The 15,958-nt window shown below is 34.6% G+C and overlaps 1 protein-coding gene across 1 annotated transcript in view; it reads left to right on the forward strand.

The window, feature by feature from the left end:
• ANKRD13C (ankyrin repeat domain 13C) overlaps positions 1–15,958 on the forward strand; it is a 127,606-nt gene that overhangs the window by 26,067 nt on the left and 85,581 nt on the right. The window contains exons 2-3 of the mRNA XM_037826935.1: positions 671–712; positions 10,307–10,411. Of these exons, the coding sequence (XP_037682863.1) occupies positions 671–712; positions 10,307–10,411 (147 nt within the window). The remainder of the gene's footprint in view (positions 1–670; positions 713–10,306; positions 10,412–15,958) is intronic.

The following is a 15,958-nucleotide window of genomic DNA, read 5'->3' on the forward strand; positions in this document are numbered from 1 at the left end:
GACACCTCTGTCACGTGGGAAGGCACATGGCCGGCATCTGCTGGTCCTTCACTTCTGGAGATTACTTGCTTTCAGCTTCTGGTTCCAGTGGCTTCCTCTCTGAGCTTCTGTGGGTCCTCTCTTAACTTGTCTGGGGCTTTTCTCTGTGAGCTCCTCTTAATTTCATCTGTTAGCTTCTGTATGTCTTACAAAGGACTCCAGTAAGCAGATTAAGGCCCACCTTGAATGAGGTGGGTCACATCTCGTATGAAATAACCTAATGAAAAGTTCCCACCTACAATAGGTCTATACCCACAGGAATGGATTAAAAGAACATGACCTTTTGCAAGGTACAGCTTCAAACCACCACAGTGTGGATTTACATTATTTGTTGTATGAATAAAGAATGCTATGGTAGAGAAATTAACAGCAACAGGAATTTGTGAACTTGTTTAGAAAAGAAATCCCAAATGGAAAATGAGTATACTTTTGGGGGTGGGAAAGGAGAGTGGGTACTTGTGCTTAGAAACCATGGCATCCTCTGACTTTAAATTTGCCATAAAAGCAGTATCATTTTGCAATTACATTATGTTTGCTTAAAATAGTGAGATTTCAGAAAAAGCTGAAAACACTTTTAAATAAATTTTCTTATGTTTTTACACCATCTAATTAACTTTTTTTTTAATTTTAGGAAACACTCCTTTACATCTTGCTGTGATGTTAGGAAATAAAGGTTAGTAAATATTTTCATTTTAATCTCACTCATGTATGCTAAATTAAATTTTACAATGAATTTTATCTTTTTGAATCTTTTGAAATTAAATTGATTGGTTTATTTGCTAATTTTGAGCTTAGGATTCAGTATATTAAAATTAAATATTTTTTCATTTTCTGTAGCAGTGTTTTCAGAGGGTTAGAGGAAATCTGGTACTAAACTTCATGTCTTTTTTTTTTAAATGCAGTTTTATTGAGATATGTTCATATAACATACTGTCCTCCAAAGCCTTCATGTCTTTTGAATTATGATATTTTTCTTAATCTACAAAGTATAATTTCAGGGAACTCTTTTTTATGGTTATTAAAAATTAATTATATTTATGATATTAGAGCTTTTAAGATTCTTTAATATTGAATATTTGTGTATCTAAATTTGTAAGTCTCCCTTTGTATAGCAGATAATTGCAAAACAATACTTTTTATTGTTAAGTAAAAAACCTCATAGGCAGTTGATTTAAAAGAACTACTTTTTTAGATTAATTCTTAGAAACAGTAAAATCTCAATTTTCTGGATTCCCAATTTCTTTGGAAAGGTAAGCTTTCAGATAGTTGAACGTTAGCCCTTTGAGTGTTAGATTTTTAAATTTTAAACGTGTTTGATAAAAATCCTTTTTAAAACATATATTCCTGTAGTTTTAAACAAGCTAATGAATTTATCTTAATGGTTTTCTTCCTGATGATATAGAAGTATCATTATGAGCATCTCTTATTGTTATATGGTATAATGTAACTATTAGATAAACATCTAATCTAAATGTATGCTGATGCCAGGGGTATCGCTAGAACTTGTTTTGTTCAAAAACGTTCTTTTGCTAGTTTGGTTTTAAGTTCACATGCTTAAGTGAAGCATCTAATCTGCAGGATAATTAATGGCAATTGCAATTCTATATAGTTTATTTGGTGACTAAAATTTTAACTTATTCTCAGTGTTCTAATTATGTTATATTTTTCCTTCTTGCAAGGGACAGACTCACTAAAGTAATGTTAAAGTAAAGGTATTCAGTTGAGAGACTATGTCTTATGGAAACTCAGAAAATGGGGACTAGCCAGACCTCAGAAAAGGCAAGAACTGGACAATTTAGGGGTCAGCCATTCTTTCCCCTCTTCCCCCATCTATCTACTTATTTATTTGTCTATCATCCATCTATCTCTCTATATCTATCTATCTATGTAGCTATCAGATATAGTGTGTCTTGACTGACTTTATTGACTGACTTTTTCTGTCTACTGAAATTGAACATGACCCACAGTAGTTGCTCTAGGATCCTAAGTCTTCATGAACTCCTAATTTCAGTGTTCATTGAGAAAAAAGTCTGATTGGTTCACTTCATTGTTTCAAGTCAAGCCACATATCTTGACTGAAGGGCAAGCTCATGAATTATCTGACCTTGAGATTTATACTTCTATGAAATCAGCTTGGGCTAGGCTGGCTTGGGGTGGAGATTGAGAGGGTCGGAGAGGGAATCAGAAATATAGAGGAAGTGTGTTCTTTTTAGCAGGAATATGGGCAGGGCAAAGTATGATAGCTATCTGTAGTACAGCTACATTAGTGAATATATATTATGTAGTTAGCTAAATTTGCTGAGTAAAAATGTATGCCTTTTTTTTTTTTAAAGGATTTGAATTAAAGCCTTAGGAAATAAAATGTATTGCTTATTTACATTAAGCCTGATACTTTTCCAAGTGCTTTACACATATTTGCTCACAGCAATTGTATGAGGAAGGTACTGTTATTATCCCTGTTCTACAGATGGAAAAAGTTAGCCCTAAGAAGTTAAGCAACTTGCTCAGAGTGAAGCAGCATAACTCTGACTTGGAGTCTCTGGTGCCAGGGCCTGGATTCCTAACTCCTATGTTGTACTGCTTTGCTCGCTTTTCACTGAGAACTGTTCAAAAAGGTTATGGTGTGTGTCAAAGTTGACCAGCATACACTATTCTTCCCTGCTGTATTCATGGCAGATTATAGTTTATTTGTTGCAATTACCATTCTCAATCCTTCCTAATTCAGCTCTTTAGTAGTCAATATGTATTTACCAGGATTTGAACATGAAATGAAACACATCTACCATCCTAGGTCTAGATGTCCTAATTTTTGGTAGATGTATGGGTAGAAATTTCCTAGGTCTTTTCAAGGCTTTCAAAAAATACTCATCAGGAAGAGACATACCCTGGGACTTTCATGCTTTTATTTACTTCTCTTCTCTTACTTTCTTAAATTTACTGAGTAACCTTATTTTGTTACCACAGAAAACTGATTTTTTTCTGGATTTCTGGGTCCATTGACTAAGGTTAGTCATGTTGCTTGAGAGTTTTTAAACTATACATGTATGTTAGAAATAGAGAAGTTATACTTAAGGAGAGTTTCTGGAATCTTTAGGAGATGAAATGGATGGCTAATCTTTAATTCTCATTCTTTTGGTTAGAAACATCAGAGAAAGATTCTTTGGACCAGTTGCTGCAATTTTTAATTCATTGCAGTCTCTTTTGGATCTGTAATTTAAAATTTTTCCCCTGAAATAACTCTAGGATTAGTATATTTTCTCATTCTCATAAGAATCTCTGAATGTTCTCTTATTCTCAACTGTACTATTTATCCCTTTTGTTCTCTTCTGTATTTTATAACCTTTATAGCTATTGCTTATTTATATGTAATTATTTTTTCTCAATAATTTCAATTTGTCTGAACAACTCATGTCTTGACTTCCTTCTGGCAAATTTATTCATTTTTTAAAGCTTTGGTGCTTGATTGTTAACTACCTTGTTTTCTTTTCTTCATTGTTAAAATTACTGGGAATACATTTGGTTTAATCAGTTCTTTTTTTCTGTTTGTTTATAAAATGCTTGGAGATATGTCATAGGTCATTGTCATACTTAATGATTATCTGATTTGGCGGTTAGTTGTTCATCTCTACTTCTGTTATGTGTTAGTAAAGGGGCACACTTTCAAGGAGGGTCTGTGGGCATATCATAAAATATAGTTTTACACTATTATTTTACACAATTGGGACTAAACTTTATATATTGTTGTATATTCTGGTTTTTAATAATTTTAAATTAAAATTTTTCTTTAATGATTTTTAGATTAATACATGCTTTTTGAAACAATTGAAATGATGTAGTATAAAGATGTATAAAAACATCTCCCCACTTCTTTCTCAAATGTAATTAACATTAATAGCCAGAGGTGGAGCTTTTCATGCCTTACACCTTACTTATAACACAAGTGTTTAGTTTATTTTTACTGAAGTAGCATCTTGCCACAAAGAATACTTTGTCTCATTTCCAAGTGGCCGCTTCTGCAGGCAGGACAAGCACATCACTCACGCGGAACCTGCGGAAGAGGTGCCTGGGGTTCTGGGTGTACTCGGGCTGCGTCCATGTGAATTGCACTGGTGAGATCCCCTGCAACATGATTCAAATCCAGCACCAATTTTATTCTACTTTGGTCAAAAAAGATACTTATGGATTCTGGGAAGATGGCGACATAGAGAGGAGTGGAAGACTTAGTCCCCCCCAGAACAATTCATAAATGACCAAAAAACTAGTAAATAACCTGGAATAACAGCGGGGACACAAACGTGACTGTCCACTCATCATCCACCAACCTGAATTGGGAGGAATGCCCAAGATCACAGCATAAAATCTGTAAGTAAAACTACAGACCCATGCTGAGAACGGAGAGCCTAGAGCCAAGAGCCCCTCCCTCACGGAAGCCGTGCCGTGTACTTTCTCAGCCCAGCTCCAAGTGAGGTTTTACTATTAACTGCTCAATACAGACAGCGAATCCTCAACAAGCAGACAGAGGGTTTTGGTGAAAACTGACCTCGGAAGAGTCAGGGGACATATCTGTCTCAGGATAGGGAGCCCAGAGGATCGGGTGCTGTCTCTGGCTGACGGGTGAACCTGGGAGTTTTTCTGTCCCTTTCTCTCTCTCTGTGGAGAAAACCTCAGCTGTTCTCAGCCCGCAAGGCTTTCCAGTAAAGGCAGCCTCAGACATTCTGCATTCTGAAACGAGCTGAGAGTGCGCCGCTGCACGGCCCGGCGGCCCAGGGTTTCCCTTGAGGGACGGTGCGCACTGGTGACGTAGCACGGCATTCTCTCGGCTGAGCTCCTGGAGGATCACTGCTGGGAGGGGGGACCCGTTCGGAGAACCCAGGGACGCTACACCAAGTCCAGTAGTTTGTGGATCAGCGAGAGAGAGGGTCTGGGGCTGAACTGAAATGAAGGCTTAGACTCTTGTGGCGGCCTTGAATCTCCTGGAACCTGGGGGATTTGAACATTAAAACTGCCCTTCCTCCCTGGCCACCCATACACATGCCCCACATTCAGGGCGGACGGCTCCAGCAACACACCCAAACTAAGTTCTCCAACTGAACCCACAAGAATCATTTCCCCACACACCATGGGAACAAGGTTGAGAACTGACTTGAGAGATACAGGTGACTCGCAGACACCATCTGCTGGTTAGTTAGAGAAAGTGTATGTCACCAAACTGTGTTTCTGAAAAATTAGATCGATATCCTTTTTTTTTTTTAACAACTTGAAAGAACCCTGTCAAGCAAAGAAAATGCCAAGAGGCCAAAAACAACAGAAGATCTTAATGCATGTGATAAAACCAGACGATATGGAGACTCCAACTCCAAACACACAAATCAAGATATCGGAAGAAACACAGTACCTCGCAAAATTAATCAAAGAACTACAATCGAGGAATGAAAACATGGCAAAGGATTTAAAGGACATCAAGAAGACCATGGCCCAGGATATAAGTGACATAAAGAAGACCCTAGAAGAGCATAAAGAAGACATTGCAAGAGTAAATAAAAAAGTAGAAGATCTTATGGAAATAAAAGAAACTGTTGGCCAAATTAAAAAGACTCTGGATATTCACAATACAAGACTAGAGGAAGCTGAACAACACCTAGAAGTCCACAGAACAGAAAATGAAAGAACAAAAGAAAGAATGGAAAAAAAAAATCGAAAAAATCAAAAAAATTGAAATGGCTCTCAGGCATATGATAGATAAAATAAAACATCCAAATTTAAGACTCATTGGTATCCCAGAAGGGGAAGAGAAGGGTAAAGGTCTCGAAAGAGTATTCAAAGAAATTGTTGGGGAAAACTTCCCCAACCTTCTACACAAAATAAATACACAAAGCATAAATGCCCAGCGAACTCCAAATAGAATCAATCCAAATAAACCCACTCCAAGACATATTCTGATCAGACTGTCAAATACTGAAGAGAAGGAGCAAGTTCTGAAAGCAGCAAGAGAAAAGCAATTCGCCACATTCAAAGGAAACAACATAAGACTAAGTAGTGACTACTCAGCGGCCACCATGGAGGTGAGAAGGCAGTGGCAAGACGTATTTAAAATTCTGAGAGAGAAAAATTTCCAACCAAGAATACTTTATCCAGCAAAACTCTCCTTCAAATTTGAGGGAGAGCTTAAATTTTTCACAGACAGACAAATCCTGAGAGACTTTGCCAATAAAAGACCTGCCCTACTTCAGATTCTAAAGGGAGTGTTACTGACAGAGAAACAAAGAAAGGAGAAAGAGATATAGGGAATTTTAACAGACATATATAGTACCTTACATTCCAAATCACCAGGACACTTATTTTCCTCTAGTGATCACAGAACTTTCTCCAGAAGGGACCATAAGGTGGGACATAAAACAAGCCTCAAGAAATTAAAAAAAAAAAAAAATTGAATATACTCAAAGCACATTCTCCAACCACAATGGAATGCAAATAGAAGTCAATAATTTTTGAACTGTAACTCCACTATTTACTTCCTACATGATATAAAATACACAAACTTTAAGGACAAATCAGTGGTTTTGAACTCAATGTAAAATATGTAATTTTAGACAACTATATAAAGGTGGGGGAATGAAGAAGTATAGGAACACAGTTTATGTGTCCTATTGAAATGAAGGTGGTATCAAAGAAAAACAAGATTGTTATGGATTTAAGAGGTTAATTTTAAGCCCCACAGTAAACACAAAGAAATTATCAGAGAATATAACCATAGTGATGAAAAGTAGAGTTTGGGTTAAGAGAAATGGGGGAAGGGGCAATGGGGAGTTAAGAAATGAGTGTAGGGTTGCTGTTTGAGGTGAAGGGAAATTTCTAATGATGAATGGTGGGAAAGAGCATTACAACATTCTAAATGTGATTAATCCCACTAATGGAAGGCTAGGGAGGGGGTGGAATGGGAAGATTTAGGCGGTATATATGTTTCCACAAATGAAAAAAAAAAAAAAGTCTAACTAGATGACAGTTGAATGCTAAGGATGAACTTGGATGGGATTGGAGGATAGAGGACAGGTGGCTCAAAGGGACACAGTTGAGACATAAGGTAAAGGAAATATAGAATGTAAGCTTTGTATCATTGTTGAATCTCTTGTACTTTAGCTGCACTTAATGGAATTGCATAAAAGAATGTTCTTGTTCATGGGAAGTGTTTACGTGAATTATAGTGTATGTTCAAGGATGTGTGCAGCTAACTCTTATGTTCAGAAGAGCAATAGATGATGGATGATAGATAGGGAGGAAAGGAGGGAGGGAGGGAAAGAAATAGCAATGTGACAGCATGTTTAAGTTGGTGGATTGAGCTATCGGGGGAGGGGGTCAGGGTATGATGGAATTCTGTGTATGGGGCTAGTATTGTTTTTGCAACTGTTCATATAACTTTGAATTTATTTCAAAATAAAAAAAAAGATAGAATAAAAAAAGAATACTTTGTCATATTTTTCTTTTTTCTCAAAAATATCTGTCATGAATAGTCATACAAGTCTGTGGATGTCTATTAATATTTGTTTTCCCCTAGCGTCTTTATATATGTACATATACACATGTTACCCCAGGATGGGTTTTTTGGGGGGAAGGTCCATTTTTTAAATTCTTTTTTCCCCATTCTTTCCAGCTTGGGTCTCCATTCTGTCTCCTTACTATCTCCCCTTCCCTAGTAGACATAAAAACCTGTGTTAAAAACTCTGTGGTTATTCTTCCATTCTCTTCTCCATGCTTTATTATCATGTACAAGTATTTGTATCTAAAAACACAGACCGATATGGGCAGTGTTTATTCATTCGTTACAAGAAAGGGAACATAATATACTTGGATTTAGCAGATACTTTGTATCATTTAGCAGTACATTGTAGAAGTTCCTTTATGTTTATTGAGATGACTAATTCATTCCTTTTTAAAATGTTTTTTCTTCCAATAGTTTATTAAAAATTTTAAATGCACAGAAAAATTAAAGGATTATAACAATAACACTCTTAATGAACTCTGCTTAGGTTCAGTAATTAACATTTTATCATATTTGCTTTATCTTTGTGTGTGTGTGTATTGTTTTTGCTGTACCACTTGAAAGTTAGATGTAGACATCATGACATTTTACCTCAATACTTTAGCTTGCATCATTGATAATAAGAACATTCTCCTTTATAACCACAATATTATCGCAACTAAGAAAATTAATAATATTGTGTTAATATATCTAATATTCAATTCATCTTCAAATTTCTCCGATTATTCCCAGAATGCCTTTTATAGGTATTTTTTATTGAACCAAGATCCAATCAAGTTTCATTGCATTTGTTTATGTCTCTTTAATCTATTTTAATTAGAAGAGTTTGCCTTCTCCCCCTCCTCCTTTTTATTTGTGTGTATCATGGACATTTTGAAGAGTCTTGACCACTTAACTTGTGGAATGTCCCCCTACCTGGATTTGTCTGATTATTTTCTCATGTCGTTATTTTACTTGCTGCTTATTCTTTGTCCTTTCTGTAAATTGGTAATTAGCAATAGATGCTTGATTAGATTCAGGTTAAACATTTTGGAAAGAATACTTCATAGATGATATGAACATTATATTGCATCACATTAGGAAACACACAATGCCAGGTTATCCCACTATTAATGATGTTAAGTTTGATCACCTGTTTAAGGTGGTCATCTCCTGATATCTCCACCATAAAGGAACACTTTAACCATTGCAGTTAATAAATAATCTTGAGGTGATACTTTGGTAACATATGAATATCCTATTTTCCAGCATATAGCCTTTAACCTAATGATTTTAGAATCTAAGGACCTTTGCCTAAATCACTTATTACATTGGATATTATAATATGCTCATTTCTAATTTTATCATTCCTTTCTTCTACCTTTATTAGCTGAAATTCTTCTGTAAACAAATCATCCTCCCCCTTTTATTTTTTGGTGCCATTATGGGCTCATTGATTATTTTTTTTTGTTCACTGTATTGTAACTAGTCAGGCATTACTATTTTGGATGCTCAATTTTCCAAATTAGGCCAGTGGGTGACCATTCAAGCTGGCTCCTATGTCCTTTTGATATGACCCTGTTCTTAAAAAATGGCTGCATATTGCTTTAGTGATGTAGGTCACCGTAATTTAGTCAGTCATTCCCCCATTATGGATATTCATTTTGTTTCCAGTTTTTTTGCCACTTTGAACAACAATAAAACATCCTTGTACATATATTCTCTTATATTGCTATAGCAGAGTTTCTTAAACATTTCCGTGAAATTTCTTTATTTATTTTACTTTACTCTAACAAAGTTTCCTGCTAGTTTAGGCATTCCTTCTGCCACTAAGGATATAAAGGTAGTGCCATTCTTCCTCCACTTCAGCTTACCCATATCGCACTGTCATAACATCCTTATTTTCTTCAGAGCATTTATCATTGTTTTTCCTTTTTTGTTTATTAGTTTACTTATTGTCTTCCAACATAGGGTATAAGCTGTCTGATAGCAAGATCTTATCTTTCTTGTTCACTGCTTATATCTACCATTTGATACTCCAGTGTGGCACATAATAGGCACTTGGTAAATATTTGCTAAATGACTGAAAGAATGAATGGATGGCTATCATACCTAAATTTCCTATGCACCCAAGTTTAAAATTTTTTTCTCTGTTAATATACTTTTAATTTTTTTCCACAGCCTATAGAAAAGTCTATATCATAGACTTCTTTTGATTACTTGAAGATTAGATTTTCCAGTCTGTCTTTGTAAACATAAACTGGTTTTTGCCTTTTTTGTTTGTTTCTGAACCAAAAAAATTGTAAAATTTGAAAAATGTGTTTTTGTAAACATTACTAATCAAATATTTTCCCTTTTGAAAACTTTTTTCTGAAGTAGATACAAATGCTCTTTCAGATCTTATTAGATTGTAGATAATTTTATGTAAATTACTCTTGAGGATATTGGGTTATCTTTTACAACACAGAAACATTCTCACAATTCTCTTGGGTACAATTATTAGGGAACATAATACGTTATTTGCAGAGTGATCCAATTTATTTCTAAGTAGTAGAATGGATATTTTTTGAATCTTGGGATATGATATAACCTGGTTTAGAGAAATAGGAATAAAAAAATTAATTTTACATAGTACAGTATTTCATTGCTCTATTTATGTTGCTTTGATTTCTTGAATTTTTACATGATTTTTATATTTAGAGATTTTAAAAATTCCATGATGTTTGATATTGCTACTACTTTGCATTGCAGAATGTGCCCATTTACTTTTGGCTCACAATGCTCCAGTAAAGGTGAAAAATGCTCAGGGATGGAGCCCTCTGGCAGAAGCCATCAGCTATGGAGACAGACAGATGAGTAAGCAATATGAATTACTATTGTTGATATATATATGTTCTAAAAATATGAAATGATGCAGTTAAAATATTTTTCGTTGAGTGTAACTTTCTGTATTATGAGCCTTTGAAATTATTTATAAACTTATACATGACATATACACAATTTAGGGCTTGAGCTTGGGTAGTGTACAAAAAGAATTGAGGAAGCATGTTTAAAAATATATTTATTATTTTTTCTCTTTTTAAAGCATTCTGCCTTACTAAATATCCTTAGATTTTTTTTTTTTATTCATCCAGAATAAGAGATTTCTTCTTTTAAGTTGAGACCTGACTGTCCTTTCTGCAGCTGCTTAATTATTTAGAACATTGAATGGAACTGAAAATAAAAAGTGTTTTATAATAAATATCTGCTTTAGCTGTGGGTCTAGACTCTGTAAGTCTGTCTCTATTTTGTTAAATGAATATTTCCAAAGAATGCCACACACTTTTTCACAATATGCAGAGTATTCAATTACTCCACTCTCCCTTCCTCCCTAAATTTTTTTTTTTTTGTTTCCAGTTTCATGTACAGGTCTTCTTTTTTTGTCAAGCACATCTCAATAGTTGAAAAATTTATAAAATTTAGATCTGGACCTGAATGGCAACATTGCCTATCTGGTAATATTATCTTATCTTTTTACAGTTTAAGGGTGAAAATAAGCAATTAAATCTAGCCTTGTAGAAGGAACAATGAAAAATCTTTCCAGTTTTATTAAAGAAATACATGATGTTGAATGTTCCCTGCATTTTACAGGGGATTCTTTTTATATTATTTTGATGCTAGGTTTTGGGCTCTTACAGGCTTTTTATGCTGTTTTAACTTTATTTGTAGTCTGCACATTACATTTTTTGTGTACTTTCTGAACATTTTTGTCAATTTTTAATGGTGAAGTTACATACAAGCCTAGAATTTAATGTGAGATAAAATTGCTATATTTTAACTTTATAAGTTTATTTATATGTTGATATTCATTGACAGTTAGGGAGTAGAGTGGAGAGGATAGAGGATAGGCTTCTAGGTTTCTGACCCCTAGTGAGACTTTTGTGATTTTCAGGGACTCTTTTATTCATGGAATATTTTCTTAGTCCTTACTGTAAAGTATGTGTGTAAAAAAGTAATATGTGGAGAATAAAGGTAAAGTCTCTGTACATTAGGAATTCATAATCTCTTGGGAAGGCCAACAAACAAAGTTTTCATGGAAAATCAGTTACAGGATATTTAGCAGTAAATTTCATTGTAAAAGATTGAGGTCCATAGTGGTTGAAGTCTGTTCTTAAAGCGTCTTTCCTGTGTAGAGTGATATCTTGGATACCCATTCTGAATAGTATCCCATTGTCAATGATTATGTAATTATATATCCATAATTATTCAGTGCTTATAACTTCATTACTTTCTATCACATGAAAAGAAATATTTAACCATTAATTTAGAAGATAATTCATTTAGCAATTCTTTATGGTACATATTTAGATGTATTAATGCAATTGTATTTATAATGGTGTTAAACATAATGTCTATACTTTGAAATTATTGTAAGTGATTATGATTTAAGTTTTTGAATATTTAGCTTGTGTTATGTTAAAAGTTTGAGGGCACAGAGAATTAAATATTTTGAAAAAATCATAGAATCAAATATTATAGATTATTAATGAAAACTTTGTGGCCTTTTTTCTTTTTTTGTCTGATTTCCAGTAATTTTACTAATGTTCTTATGCTATAAAACAGTGTGGTAACACTAAACTACTTGCAGGGGCTTTTAGAATTATTTCATTTTAAAATTAATAAAAAATTTCAAGATAATGTTGCTTTTCTGTCTTACAGTGGTTAGTGGGTGGATAGTGATCAGCCCACTCCAAAATCAAGGAGAGCTATGGATACAACTAAAAAGCCTTTTCCTAACCTATCCCTCGCCCATGGTCCTCAGCTTTTCACTAATTGAGATAGATGTGGTTTCTTATCCATACTGGAACCTAGCTCATAGTTTGTACAGATTTATGTTATTGCTAGTTTTAGGAATTCTCTCAGCTCCTGTCTTAATTTCCCTCAAAAGTTTGGTTTTGAGGGGAAAAAGTCAGCAGTCCAATTTGGTTTATGGTCTTCTTAGGAATTGGAAGTCTTCATTTGGATTTTAACTCTGTATCTCTTTCTGAGAGAAGTTTTTCTTCAACCCTTAGAGAAAATTGGTTTTACCTTGTCATAAATTTTCAAAGTGGTCCACTCTTTTCCTTTGCAATAGACAGCCAAGTTATAATTAGTTGTTCAGTGTCTCTTCCCTGTTCTGTATCTTGATATAAGTTTTGTGAGAACTTGAGCCATGTGTTCATTGTATATTCGCCCTTTATTTCTGGCTCCTAGAACAATGCCTAGCACAATATGTTTTCAATGAATTAATAAATAAATAAATAAAAACTCCAAAGAAAATTTGTGACTATGAAGAATCAAAATTTTTCTTAAATGTTGTATTTTATTTACACAACTTGTCTGAGTTGAAAAATTTTTAGTATTTTTTTCTTAGAGTAAAAACATTCATTGTAGAAAATCAGGACATCGTGGAGAATAGAGACAGAATAATCTCTTCACCCAGAACTAACCAATGTTAATATTTTGTAGTATTTTCTTTTACTGATCATATTACCCTCCTGTTTAAAACCTTTTAATATTTCCTCTTCTTAGGATGACCACCCAAATCTCTAATTTGGTTTATAAGTTACAATATACATTTGATATTGTCACTTTTTTCTCTCCAACTTCATCTTGTTCTTTGCACCTGGCTTTCTGTGCATCAGCTCTGTTGCCTTTCAGTTTTTCCTACTCACCATGCTTATACATTTCCTGCTTCTCTACCAGCTCCTTATAAATCTTCAGATCTTGGTTCAAACACAAGGTATTTCTCTGCCCATGTAGTATGTCAGAACTCTCTTTGTCACTCCCCCTAGTCAGTAAGCTTCGTTAGTGTGGGGATTATCATGTTTGTGGGAGAGAGATTTTACATGGAAGGAGAAGAGAATTGTGGTTTCTTCATTGGAGTCTTTGTAGAATTCTATTTAATGCCATCTAAATCTTCTAACTCTAAATTTATCTTCATTATCAGTCAGTGTTAGTAAAATTCTTACAGTATGGGAGTGCAAATACTAACTGTCCTAGTTTGCTAATGCTGCAGAATGCAAAACACCAGAGATGGATAGGCTTTTATAAAACGGGGGTTTATTTGACTACACAGTTACGGTCTTAAGGCCACAAAGCATCCAAGGTAACACCTCAGCAATCGGGTACCTTCACCGGAGGATGGCCAATGGCGTCCGGAAAACCTCTGTTAGCTGGGAAGGCAGCTGGCGTCTGCTCCAAAGCTCCAGCCTCAAAACGGCTTTCTCCCAGGACGTTCCTCTCTAGCAAGCTTGCTCCTCTTCAAAACATCACTCCCAGCTGCACTCCGTTCCCTCCCCGAGTCAGCTCATTTATATAGCTCCACTGATAAAGGCCCACCCTGAATGGGCGGGGCCATGCCTCCATGGGAACATCTCATCAGAATCATTACCCACAGCTGGGTGGGGCACATTCCAAGCAAATCCAACCATCACCAAAATGTCTGCCCACAAAACTACAAAGACAGTGGCATTTGGGGGACACAATACATTCAAACCGACACACTAACTCTCTAAAAACATATTGGTAATTTTGTAAAATTGGGCTCTGAGTGTTTGTTTCTGCTTCCATAAGAAAGTTTGAGGTGCTGTGATTTTTTTCTTTTCTTTTTTTTTTTTTGATGTTTTATTTTTAATGTGAAGTCTCATAGAACAAGGACTCTCTTTAAATATATCAGTGTATACCATATGTATTTTGTCCATAGCTTTTTAATAATGTTTGACTAATTTTATGCTATTTACTGAATGCCTTCTCTCAGTTACAATTATATGTATTTGAACTTATTTTAGATTGATAAAAATATATATAGCTTGTGCTTTTCATTAAAACACCTTTTCTAACTAGCAATTTAATTATTTCCATTCTTTACATTTAGGAGAGGCCCCATTTCAATTTGAAGGCAAGGTATCTTGAATAAAGATTTAATAAAGCATTTGAGTTTATAGTGGAGAAGGATCATCCTTAAGATTTCTACTACATATGGGTAATATACCTTTGATATAAAAATTACATTATAACAAACATGAAAGTTAGTCAGATTTTATTCAAATTTGAAAATATAAAGGGCCTTAAGGATTATCTAGGTCATTGGATATCAGACTTTCAGATTTCAAAAACTAGAAAAAAATTTTATTTGAGGATTGATGTAGGGTAACCAACTTTTTCATTTTAGCATAAACAAAAAGATTACTTTTTTTTTTTGTTAATATCTGAAAAAATAGATTTTAAGACAAAAAAATGTTGTAGATATTAGCAGGTACATTTTTTAATGATAAAAGTGTCCAATTCGCAGGATGATATTATAATTATAAAGATCTATTTACCCAATAAACAGAGTTGCCAAATACATAAATACGAAACTGACAGTAATTGCTGTAGTCGTCCATACACCACTCTCAATAACTGATGGTACCACTAGACAAACAATCAGAGAGGACACGGAAGACTTGAGCAACCCTATCAACCAACTTTACCTAACAGAAGTCTCGACTCAAAAACAGCAGATTATGCATTATTATTTTTATTATTTTTTTAGTTTGCATTGATTGTATTTTTCCCCCAATCCCACCCTATTTTTAACACCTTGCAATGTTGACATTTATTATTCTCCCTCATGTAAAAACATATGTGTACCTTTTATCACAATCGTTGAGTACCCTAGGTTTCATTGAGTTATGCAGTCACAGTCTTTATCTTTCCTCTTTCCTCCTGGTGTCCCACATACTCCTAACCTTCCTCTTTAAACCATACTCACAGTCATCTTTGTTCAGTGTACTTACATTGCTGTGCTACTATCTCCCAAAATTGTGTTCCAAACCTTTCACTCCTGTCTTGTCTTTTCTTTCTGTAGTGCTCCCTTTAGTGTTTCCTGTAGAGCAGGTATCTTGTTCACAAACTGTCATTGTCTGTTTGTCAGAGAATATTGTAAGCTCTCCCTCATATTTGAAGGACAATTTTGCTGGATATAGAATTCTTGGTTGGTGGTTTTTCTCTTTCAGTATCTTAAATATATCACCCCACTTCCTTCTGGCCCCCATGGTTTCTATTGAGAAATCCACACATAGTTTTATCCAGCTTCCTTTGTATGTGATGGATCATTTTTCTCTTGCTGCTTTCAGGATTCTCTCTTTATCTTTGATGTTTGATAATCTGGTTATTAAGTGTCTTGGTGTAGGCCTATTCAGATCTACTCTGTTTGGGGTATGCTTCACTTCTTGGATCCGTAATTTTATGTCTTTAATAAGAGATGGGATATTTGCATTGATTATTTCCTCTATTATTGCTTCTGCCCCTTTTCCCTTCTCTTCTCCTTCTGGGACTTCCATGACATGTACATTCCAGTGTTTCGTGTTGTCATTCAGTTCTCTGAGATGTTGCTCATAA

This window comes from Choloepus didactylus, chromosome 2 (assembly GCF_015220235.1).
Source record: "Choloepus didactylus isolate mChoDid1 chromosome 2, mChoDid1.pri, whole genome shotgun sequence".
Taxonomy (NCBI): Eukaryota; Metazoa; Chordata; class Mammalia; order Pilosa; family Megalonychidae; genus Choloepus; species Choloepus didactylus.